Raw genomic sequence first — 12,590 nt, 5'->3', positions numbered from 1 at the left:
TTGGGGATTCAGTTCATTTGCATGGCACAGAGGGACTTAGCAATTAATTGCAATTCATCTGATCACTCTTCATAACATCCTGGAGTATATGCAAATTGCCATCATACAAACTGAGGCAGCAGACTTTGTGAAAATGTATATTTGTGTCATTCTCAAAACTTTTGGCCACGACTGTAGTCCGAGTTAGGACTACACCACCCACCGCTTCCAAGTATATTACTCGCTAATGTCCTGTCTATGGCTAATGAAGTTGACGAGCTTAGGGCGAGGATTTCTTTCCAGAGAGAAATCAGGAATTGTAACATACTCTGTTTCACGGAAACATGGCTCTCTCAGGATATACTGTCGGAGTCCGTCCTGTCAGTTGGGTTCTCAGTTCATCGCGCAGACAGGAATAAATATCTCTCCGGGAAGAAGGGCAGGGGTGTATGTTTCATGATTAACGACTCATGGTGTGATTGTGACAACATACAGAATCTCAAGTCCTTTTGTTCACCCGACCTAGAATACCTCACAATTAAATGCTGACTGTATCATCTCCAAAGAAAATAATTTTCGGTTAAAGTCACAGCCCTCAAAGAACTTCACTGGACTTTATGCAAACTGGAAACCACATATCCTGAGGACTCATTTATTGTATCTGTGGATTTTTACAAAGCAAATTTGAGAAAAAGGCTGCCGAATTTCTATCAGGACATTGACTGTAGTACTCGCGCTGCTAAAACACTTGGCCACTGCTACTCCAACTTCTGGGATGCCTGCAAGGCCCTCCCCCGCACTCCCTTCAGAAAATCTGATCATGACTCCATTTTGCTCCTCCCTTCCTATAGGCAGAAACTCAAACAGGAAATACCTGTGCTAAGGACTATTCAACGCTCATCTGACCAATCGGAATCCAAGCTTCAAGATTGTTTTGATCACACGGACTGGGGTATCTTCGGGGTCGCCTCTGAGAATAGCATTAACGAATATACTGATATGGTGACTGAGTTTATCAGGAAGTGTATAGGAGATGTTGTACCCACTATACTATTAAAACCTACCCTAACCAGCAACCGTGGATAGATGGCAGCATTCGTGCAAAACTGAGAGAGCGAACCACTGCATTTAACCATGGCAAGGTGACTGGAAATATGGCAGAATACAAACAGTGTAGTTATTCCCCTTTGTAAGGCAATCAAACAGGCAAAACGTCAGTATAGAGACAAAGTGGAGTCGCAATTCAATGGCTCAGACACGAGACGTATGTGGCAGGGTCTACAGACAATCACAGACTTAAAAAGGAAAACCAGCCACGTCACGGACACCGACGTCTTGCTTTCGGACAAGCTAAAACATCCGGCGCAGACAGAGATGGCCGCCTCGCTTCGCGTTCCTAGGAAACTATGCAGTATTTAGTTTTTTTCTGTGTTATTTCTTACATTGTTACCCCAGGAAATGTTAGGTTTTATTACATACAGTCAGGAGGAACTATTGGATATAAGAGCAACGGCAACTCACCAACATTACGACCAGGAATACGACTTTCCCAAAGCGGATCCTCTGTTTGGCCTACCACCCAGGACAATGGATCGGATCCCAGCCGGTGACCCAAAACAACGGCGCCGCAGAGGGGGCAGACGGAGGGGTCTTCTGTAGATGGGCACATCGTGCACCGCTCCCGAGCAACCTACTCGCCAATGTCCAGTATCTTGACAACAAGGTAGACGAAATCCGAACAAGGGTTGCCTTCCAGAGAGACATCAGAGACTGTAACGTTCTTTGTTTCACGGAGATGTGGCTCACTCGAGACACGCTATCGAAGTCAGTACAGCCACCTGGTTTCTCCACTCATCGCGCCGACAGAAACAAGCATCTCTCTGGTAAGAAGAAGGGCGGGGGTGTATGCATTATGATTAACTAGTTGTGGTGTGATCATAACAACATACAGGAACTCAAGTCCTTTTGTTCACCTGACTCACAATCAAATGCCGACCGCATTATCTACCAAGAGAATTCTCTTCGATCATAATCACAGTCGTGTATATTCCCCCCCAAGCAGACACATCGACGGCCCTGAACGAACTTCATTTGACTCTATGTAAACTGGAAACCACATATCCTGAGGCTGCATTTATTGTAGCTGGGGGTTTTAACAAGGCTAATCTGAAAACAAGGCCCCCTAAATTTTATCAGCATATCGATTGCGCGACCCGGGCTGGCAAAACCCTGGATCATTGTTATTCTAACTTCCGCGACGCATATAAGGCCCTCCCCCGCCCTCCTTTCGGAAAAAGCTGACCACGACTCCATTTTGTTGCTCCCAGCCTATAGACAGAAACTGAAACAGGAATCACCCGTGCTCAGGTCTGTTCAACGCTGGTCCGACCAATCGGTTCCACGCTTCAAGATTGCTTCGATCACGTGGACTGGGATATGTTCCACATAGCATCAAACAACAACATTGATGAGAGTTTACCCGAGTTTATTAGCAAGTGCATCGGTGATATTGTACCCACAGCGTCTATTAAAACATTCCCCAACCAGTAACCGTGGATTGATGGCAGCATTCACGCAAAACTGAAAGCGCGAACCACCGCTTTTAATCAGGGCAAGGTGACCGGAAACATGACGGAATACAAACAGTGTAGCTATTCCCTCCGCAAGGCAATCAAACAAGCTAAGCGTCAGTATAGAGACAAAGTAGAGTCGCAATTCAACGGCTCAGACACGAGAGGTATGTGGCAGGGTCTACAGTCAATCACGGACTACAAACGAAAAACCAGCCCCGTCGCGGACCACGATGTCTTGCTCCCAGACAAACTAAACAACGTCTTTGCTCGCTTTGAGGACAATACAGTGCCACTGACACGGCCCACTACCAAAACCTGTGGGCTTTCTTCCACTGCAGCCAACGTGAGTAAAACATTTAAACGTGTTAACCCTCGCAAGGCTGCAGGCCCAGACGGCATCCCCAGCCGCGTCCTCAGAGCATGCGCAGACCAGCTGGCTGGTGTGTTTACGGACATAATCAAACCTTATCCCAGTCTGCTGTTCCCACATGCTTCAAGAGGGCCACCATTGTTCCTGTTCCCAAGAAAGCTAAGGTAACTGAGCTGAATGACTACTGCCCCGTAGCACTCACTTCCATCATCATGAAGTTCTTTGAGAGACTAGTCAAGGACCATAGCACCTCCACCCTACCTGACACCCTAGACCCACTCCAATTTGCTTACCGCCCCAATCCTGAAGCATGTGGGGACAGCAGACTTGGATAGGGAGAGATTGAATATGTCCGTAAACACACCAGCCAGCTGGTCTGTGCATGCTCTGAGGACGTGGCTAGGGATGCCGTCTGGGCCGGCAGCCTTTCGAAGGCTAACACTCTTAAATGTCTTACTCACATCGGCCACGGAGAAGAAGAGCCCACAGTCCTTGGTAGCGGGCCGCGTCGGTGGCACTGTGTTATCCTCAAAGCGGGCGAAGACGGTGTTCAAATAAAATAAAATGTTATTTGCCACATACACATGGTTAGCAGATGTTAATGCGAGTGTAGCGAAATGCTTGTGCTTCTAGTTCCAACCATGCAGTAATATCTAAGTAATCTAACCTAACAATTTCACAACAACTACCTTATACACACAAGTGTAAAGGAATGAATAAGAATATGTACATAAAAATATATGAATGAGTGATGGCTGAACGGCATAGGTAAGATGCAGTAGATGGTATAGAGTACAGTATATACATTTGAGATGATTAATGTAGGGTATGTAAACATTATATAAAGTGGCATTGTTTAAAGTGGCTAGTGATACATTTATTACATACATTTTTCCATTATTCAAGTAGCTAGAGTTGAGTCAGTATGTTGGCAGCAGCCACTTAATGTTAGTGATGGCTGTTTACCAGTCTGATGGCCTTGAGATAGAAGCTGTTTTTCAGTCTCTCGGTCCCCGCTTTGATGCACCTGTACTGACCTCACCTTCTGGATGATAGCGGGGTGAACAGGCAGTGGCTCGGGTGGTTGTTGTCCTTGATGATATTTTTGGCCTTCCTGTGACATTGGGTGGTGTAGGTGTCCTGGAGGGCAGGTAGTTTGCGCCCGGTGATGCGTTGTGCAGACCTCACTACCCTCTGGAGAGCCTTCCGGTTGTGGGCAGAGCAGTTGCCGTACCAGGGGGCGATACAGCCTGACAGGATGCTCTCGATTGTGCATCTGTAAAAGTTTGTGAGGGTTTTTGGTGACAAGCCGAATTTCTTTAGCCTCCTGAGGTTGAAGAGGCACTGCTGCGCCTTCTTCACCACGCTGTCTGTGTGGGTGGACCATTTCAGTTTGTCCGTGATGCACAATTGAGAGCATCCTGTCGGGCTGTATCACTGCCTAGTACGGCAACTGCCACGCCCGCAACCGTAGGGCTTTCCATTGGGTGGTGCCTCCTTCCCAACACATCACGGGTGGGGGGGGGGGGCAAACTAGCTGGGACCGAGAGGCTGAAAAACAGCTTCTATCTCAAGGCCATCAGACTGTTACATAGCCATCACTGGCACATTAGAGGCTGCTGCCTATATACATAGACTTGAAATCACTGGCCACTTTAATAAATCGAACACTAGTCACTTTAATAATGTTTACATATTTTACATTACTCATCTCATATGTATATACTGTATTCTATTCTTTTCTACGGTGTCTTAGTCTATGCCGCTCTGACATTGCTCATCCAAATATTTATATATTTAATTCCTTTCCTTTACTTAGATTTGTGTATGTTGTGAAATATATTACTTGTTTGATATTACTGCACTGTTGGCACTAGAAACACAAGCATTACTTTACACCCGCAATACTATCTGCTAAACACGTGTGACCAATAAAATTTTACTTGATTTGAGCACTTGAAACGCTTTCTCTGGAGTGATGAATCACGCGTCACTATCTGGCAGTCCAATGGACAAATCTGGGTTTCGTGGATGCCAGAAGAACGCTACCTGCTCGAAGGCATAGTGCCAACTGTAATGTTTGGTGGAAGAGGAATAATGGTCTGGGGCAGTCTTTCATTTTTCGGGCTAGGCCCCTTAGTTCAGGTGAAGGGAAATGTTAATGCTACAGCTTACAATGACATTCTAGACATTTCTGTGCTTCCAACTTTGTGGCAACAGTTTGGGGATGGCCCTTTCCTTTTTCAGCAATGACAATGCCCCCTTGCACAAAGCGAGGTCCATACAGAAATGGTTTGTCGAGATTGGTGTGGAAGAACTTGACTGGCCTGCACAGAGCCCTGACCTCAACCCCATTGAACACCTTTGGGATTAATTTGAACGTCGACTACGAGCCAGGCCTAATCACCCCAACATCAGTGTCCGACCTCACTAATGCGCTCATGGCTGAATGGAAGCATGTCCCTGCAGCGATGTTCCAACATCTAGTGGAAAACCTTCCCATATTAATGCCCATGATTTTGGAATGATATTTTCGACGAGCAGATGTTCACACTGCCCGCACCTGCCCGCCTGTCCAGCATCACTACTCTGGACGGTTCTGACTTAGAATATGTGGACAACTACAAATACCTAGGTGTCTGGTTAGACTGTAAACTCTCCTTCCAAACTCACATCAAACATCTCCAATCCAAAGTTAAATCTAGAATTGGCTTCCTATTTCGCAACAAAGCATCCTTCACTCATGCTGCCAAACATACCCTCGTAAAACTGACCATCCTACCGATCCTTGACTTCGGCGATGTCATTTACAAAATAGCCTCCAATACCCTACTCAACAAACTGGATGCAGTCTATCACAGTGCCATCCGTTTTGTCACCAAAGCCCCATATACTACCCACCACTGCGACCTGTACGCTCTCGTTGGCTGGCCCTCGCTTTATACTCGTCGCCAAACCCACTGGCTCCAGGTCATCTACAAGACCCTGCTAGGTAAAGTCCCCCCTTATCTCCGCTCACTGGTCACCATAGCAGCACCCACCTGTAGCACGCGCTCCAGCAGGTATATCTCTCTGGTCACCCCCAAAGCCAATTCCTCCTTTGGCCGTCTCTCCTTCCAGTTCTCTGCTACCAAAGACTGGAACGAACTACAAAAATCTCTGAAACTGGAAACACTTATCTCCCTCACTAGCTTTAAGCACCAGCTGTCAGAGCAGCTCACAGATCATGGCACCTGTACATAGCCCATCTAAATTTAGCCCAAACAACTACCGCTTCCCATACTGTATTTATTTATTTATTTATTTTGCTCCTTTGCACCCCATTATTTATATTTCTACTTTGCACTTTCTTCTACTACAAATCTACCATTCCAGTGTTTTACTTGCTATATTGTATTTACTTTGCCACCATGGCCTTTTTTTGTCTTTACCTCCCTTATCTCACCTCATTTGCTCACATTGTATATAGACTTATTTTTCTACTGTATTATTGACTGTTTGTTTGTTTTACTCCATGTGTAACTCTGTGTTGTTGTATGTTGTCGAACTACTTTGCTTTATCTTGGCCAGGTCGCTATTGTAAATGAGAACTTGTTCTCAACTTGCTTACCTGGTTAAATAAAGGTGAAATAAATAAATAGAAAAACATACTTTTGGTCATGTAGTGTATATACTATATACTATATAGTATCTATGGACCATGGTCTCGCAATGGAATTTTTTTCCAGGCTAGCGTTTCAAACAACATGGCCGCTACTGACCAATAAACATTCACATGGGCTTGATCTGGCACATAAATACTTAGAAATCACACACGGATATTCACATCGTGCAAAATGTGATACAAATGTTCCAATCACTGTCAAGCCTCAACATATGCAAACTCATTCAGATCGACCACACGGTTGCTCTATTATGGGCACATTTATTTAACTTGATCTGTTTGACCCAGAGTCATGGAATTTGGCCCACATGCTCAGGGATATAAGTCTAGGTAACCTGTTGAGTATGGTTTTGTTTGGCCACATGGCGGCGCTGTTGGACAGGAAAAAACATTAATGCAAGCTCATTGGCTTATAGCAGCCATATTGTTTGAGCTAAATATTGTGTTTGAAGACACGCATCCGTAGATGCTACATACCAAATTTGGTGCCGATCGATCCAGAGGAGAATAAAATATTTAAAGTAGTCAACATCATTAAAAATGGTCCAAAATACATCAAAAGGTTAATCTGTTTGATTTTGAGTTTTGATATTTAGCAAGCGTGGTAAGGAGTACAGAAGTACAGTAGCTCATCCTAGAGCAATGTGTCCAATTTGTCCTGATGGTTTCGCTGTGGGGCCATAGCATGAACCCCGCCATGGCTGCTTGCAGCTACTGTATACAGTGCATTCGGAAAGTATTCAGACCCCTTCACCTTTTCCACGTTTTGTTACGTTACAGCCTTATTCTAAAATGGATTAAATTGTTTTTTCCCCCCTTATCAATCTATACACAATAGCCCATAATGACAAAGCAAAAACAGGTATTTAGACATGTTTGCAAATGTATAAAATATTTCGAACTGAAATATCACATTTCCATAAGTATTCAGACCCTTTACTCAGTACTTTGTTGAATCACCTTTGGCAGTGATTACAGCCTCGTCTTCTTGGGTATGGCGCTACAAGTTTGGCACACCTGTATTCGGGGAGTTTCTCCCATTCTTCTCTGCAGAGCCTCTCAAGCTCTGTAAGGTTTGATGGGGAACGTCGCTGCACAGTGATTTTCAGGTCTCTCCAGAGATTTTTGATCAAGTCCGGGCTCTGGCTGGGCCACTCAAGGACATTCAGAGACTTGTCCCAAAGCCACTCCTGTGTTGTCTTGGCTGTGTTCTTAGGGTCGTTGTCCTGTTGGAAGGTGAACCTTCACACTAGTCTGAGCTCTTGAGCAGGTTTTCATCAAGGATCTCTCTGTTCTTTGCTTTGTTCATCTTTCCCTCGATCCTGACTAGTCTCCCAGTCCCTGCTGCTGAAAAACATCCCCACAGAATGATGCTGCCACCACCATGCTTCACTGTCAGGATGGTATTGGCCAGGTGATGAGTGGCGCCTGGTTTCCTCCAGACGTGACACTTGGCATTCAGGCCAAAGAGTTCAATCTTGGTTTCATCAGACCACAGAATCTTGTTTCTCATGGTCGGAGAGTCCTTTAGGTGTCTTTTGGCAAACTCCAAGTGGGCTGTCATGTGCCTTTTACTGAGGAGTGGCTTCCGTCTGGCTACTCTACCATAGAGGCCTGATTGGTGGAGTGCTGCAGAGATGGTGGTCCTTCTGGAAGCTTTTCCCATCTCCACAGAGGAACCCTGGAGCTCGGGTTCTTGGTCAACTTGAACTCGGGTTCTTGGTCAACCCTGACCAAGGCCCTTCTTCCCAGATTGCTCAGTTTGGCCGGGCGACCAGCTCTAGGAAGAGTCTTGATGGTTCCTAACTTCTTCCAGTTAAGAATGATGGAGGCCACTGTGTTCTTGGGAACCTCCAATGCTGCAGAATTGTTTTGATAACCTTCCCCATATCTGTGCCTCAACACAATTCTGTCTCGGAGCTCTACGGACATGGCTTTGTTTTTGCTCTGACATGCACTGTCAACTGTGGGACCTATATAGACAGGTGTGTGCCTTTCCAAATCATGTCCAATCAATTGAATTTACCACAGGTGGACGCCAATCAAGTTGTAGAAACATCTCAAGGATTACCAATGGAAACAGGATGCAGCTGAGCTCATTTTTGAGTCTCTTGGCAAAGGTTCTGAATACTTATGTAAATAAGGTATTTCTGTTTGAATTTTTTTCATAAATGTGCCAAAAAAAAAAATTTTTTTGCTTTGTCATTATGAATTATTGTGTGTAGTAGAAAAAAAAGTATCCATTTTAGAATAAGGCTGTAACAAAATGTGGAAAACGTGAAGGGGTCGGAATACTTTCCGAGTGCACTGTATTTCTCCCTGCTCCCTTTGATGCCCTGCACACAAGCCCTAAGCTGCTTACACTTCCTTATTTACGACCAGCCAATCACAGGGCCTGGAACCTTCTCCATGGCAATGGAATGCCACTGCATTCTAGAGGGGCATTGTTGTGGGATCTGGAGTGGGATTTAATGATGGCAGGTCTCCGTTGATCCTTCTCTGAATGGATAGATGTAGGGATGGATGGAGGGATAAAGGGGAAAACGACAGGACTTTTGAAATGATAGAGCCTGTATAATCTATCTTTCTATTTCTTTCTATTTCTACTTTGCACTTTCTTCCACTACAAATCTACCATTCCAGTGTTTTACTTGCTATATTGTATTTACTTTGCCACCATGGCCTTTTTTGCCTTTACCTCCCTTATCTCACCTCATTTGCTCACATTGTATATAGACTTATTTTTCTACTGTATTATTGACTGTAAGTTTGTTTTACTCCATGTGTAACTCTGTTGTTGTATGTGTCGAACTGCTTTGCTTTATCTTGGCCAGGTTGCAATTGTAAATGAGAACTTGTTCTCAACTTGCCTACCTGGTTAAATAAAGGTGAAATAAATTAATCAATTAAAAATAATCTATCATGTGATGTGAGGTGTGAGAGGACACGAGGGCAGTCTGTTGACTCCCCCAAAATGAAACAGTCTCAAGTAAAGCCTGAAACGTGACACAACGGAAAATATACGCAGTGACGGACATCAATAGAATTAGTCTGAAATGCAAACAGACATGGCGTGTTAGTGTTTTTCTCCCTCCCTGCCTGTATAGGCCAGTCAGGAAGTCCAAGCCTGGCATTTATTGGAAATATGGCTCTAAATGACTCCATGTGTTGCTGCAGTTCTGTGAAAATTTCCTGGTCTGCATCCTAAATGGCACAATATTCCCGATAGTGTACTATATAGGGAACAGGGTGCCATTTGGGACGCATCATCGAGCTCTGATCCTCTTCCTCCACAAAGCCCCTGATAGAACCCAGGCATGCAGAGCGAGAGGCTGAGTTGTGGGGCTGGTGTGTGTTGAGTTTAGGCTGTTGACACAGCTGGCTGTGCATGTTTGAAGTTATTCATATTTGGAGGACCTCTGGCCTGCTGGAGTTGTTGTGAGGAAGACTAGAACAAACAGGTTGGAGCTTTGTTTGGCTCTCACTGTCAGTGGGTGTGTGAGTGATGTGTGCGCGGGCACACACATTCGATGATAGGCCTCCACACACACACGCAAGCGCGGACACATTCACTCGCTCACAGGTCTTAACATGCGCAACGCGCGTGCGCGAGCACACGCACGCACGCACGCACACACACACACACACACACACACACACACACACACACACACACACACACACACACACACACACACACATCTTGATGACGTTAGACACTGTGTTCTTTCACCACGAGGCATGTTTTCCGTGTAAAGTCAACTTGACATTGCACTTTTGAGAGGATGTTAAGGTTGGAGGAATGAAGCCATGTTCGTCGTCATGCTCTCCTGCCTAGTTAGTTGGTGATGGCTCTTTTTGACTGCTACAGGAAGGCTGTAGAATGTGGCTACTTTCAATAACCTGCATTTTCTCTCTCGGGTCTCTCTCTCTGTCCCTCCTCTCTCTCCCAGCCTCCTGTCCTCCATCACCCTCCCCCCTGCCTCAGACATGAAGACCCCAGAGAGTTACATCTCAGCGGAGAGCGAAGGAGAGAGAGGAGGAGAGAAGAACGGAAAGAAGGTGTGTTTCAACGTCGCCGGAGACGAACAGGAGGACTCAGGACACGACACCATCAGCAACAGAGACTCCTACAGGTAATGACCAAGAGAGGGAGGGATGGAGCGAGAGAGTATAGTTGGTAGCCAAATTAGCTTGTTGTTGAATAATATATCTCCCTCCAAACTGGCACTCTGACTGATCACCTTAATGGGCAGCACCCGACGTGCTTATCAAGCAGGCTCAGCACCTGGACAAGGTTGCTGCTGCCCCCTGGGGGAATGGAGTCTGGTAGTGTTACCTGGATAGTGTGTTTGTCTATGTCCTAACACTAACCTTCCTTTCCCATATCATAACACAAACTATTCTCTACTTTTAACCAGGGTCCATAAGGTATAGGGTGCCATTTGGGACAAAGCCAGAAAGATTGACAGTAACCAGTTTTTAATATTAGAGGGCAGTAATAGTCTTTCTACTAGCTGCTGGAAAATGTTTTTCCCTGTGTCTCTCTTCAGTGACTGTAACAGCAACAGGAACTCCATAGCTTCCTTCACCAGCATCTGTAGCAGCCACTGCAGCTCCTATGTTCACAGTGATGAGATGGACTCAGGTAACCACTACACACACACACACACACACACAGACACACACACACACACACACACACACACACACACACACACACACACACACACACACACACACACACACACACACACACACACACACACACACACACACACACACACACACTTTGATGAGATGGACTCAGGTAACTAGTACATGCAGTCACATACACACAGACTCCAGTAAGCAGAACCCTGTAATCCAAGTCAACCACACCACAACACACACACACACACACACACACACACACACGCACCACAGACATAAATTACATAACACACGTGAATGATTTACCATGGAAGTAGTTGTAATGTTATAAATGACCAAAGTATACTGCAAATGCCTCACCTGTCCATTCACGATTAGGGTTGCAAAGGGAGGGTATATTACTGGAAACTTTCGAAGTTTACCAGTAAACTACCAGAATTTTGATAAATTTCAAGGATTTATGTAATTTTTCTAGTGGCCCTTTTGGGTATTTGCACACCACTTTATCTTCCATAATCATGTCAACAAAAGAACAAGCTTGAAATGAACTTCAACCAAGTCTGAACCCAGCTCAATGAACAGAACGGAACACACGTCCCTTTCTTCCCTCTGTCCACAGTAGTCCTATACAATAACGCCACACACGAAACGTACTATTTACTATACAGGACACAAGTTCAAGGCCTACTTTAGACCGCACAATACTTGTTCCATTTTCCCTATTCGACCACAAGGTATATTAACAGGACTGACAGGACTGACAGGACTTGATTATGACCTGACTACATGATTATAGCTTTGAGTCTATTGTGTGTCCCAAATGGCACCCTATTCCCTACATAGTGCACTACTTTTGACCAGAGCTGCATGGTCCCTGGTCGAAAGTAGTGCACTATGTAGGGAATAGGGTGCCATTTGGGATGCAGCCCATGTGAACGGAAAGCCTGTGGATTAGTATGATTGGGTATGGCAGGCGTTTGGCTGTGTCAACCCACAGCTGTGTCAACCCTTACCAAAAAAAACACATGAAGTGTTCCAAAAACACATGTTTTCACATGATTTCACATGTGAAATTGTGTGTGAATTCATGTGATTTTCCACATGTGAAATCATTTTTTTTTTCTGTAAGGGAAAAAAGTCAAATATCGATCCCTGCTACTGTCTGCCAGAGAGCTATCACACGCGCGCTAACTGACACACACACACACACACACACACACACACACACACACACACACACACACACACACACACACACACTGTCATTGTGGTTTACAGGCCATCACTTAGCAATTAGCATATAATGGCTATGAATTTAGCATGGATGTGGTTTTGGCAGGATCTTTATAAC

At 45.1% G+C, this 12,590-nt stretch overlaps 1 protein-coding gene across 1 annotated transcript in view; it reads left to right on the top strand.

Annotated features, from left to right (window-relative positions):
* Positions 1-12,590, top strand: part of prex2 (phosphatidylinositol-3,4,5-trisphosphate-dependent Rac exchange factor 2) — a 159,067-nt gene that overhangs the window by 120,854 nt on the left and 25,623 nt on the right. Inside the window, exons 26-27 of the mRNA XM_082970723.1 lie at positions 10,540-10,722; positions 11,140-11,234. Coding sequence (XP_082826849.1) covers positions 10,540-10,722; positions 11,140-11,234 — 278 coding nt within the window. The remainder of the gene's footprint in view (positions 1-10,539; positions 10,723-11,139; positions 11,235-12,590) is intronic.

This window comes from Salmo salar, chromosome 29 (genome assembly GCF_965601325.2).
Source record: "Salmo salar chromosome 29, fSalSal1, whole genome shotgun sequence".
NCBI classification, from domain to species: Eukaryota; Metazoa; Chordata; class Actinopteri; order Salmoniformes; family Salmonidae; genus Salmo; species Salmo salar.
The sequence above is the reverse complement of the archived record's forward strand: the minus strand, read 5'-3'. Positions and strand labels throughout refer to the sequence as shown.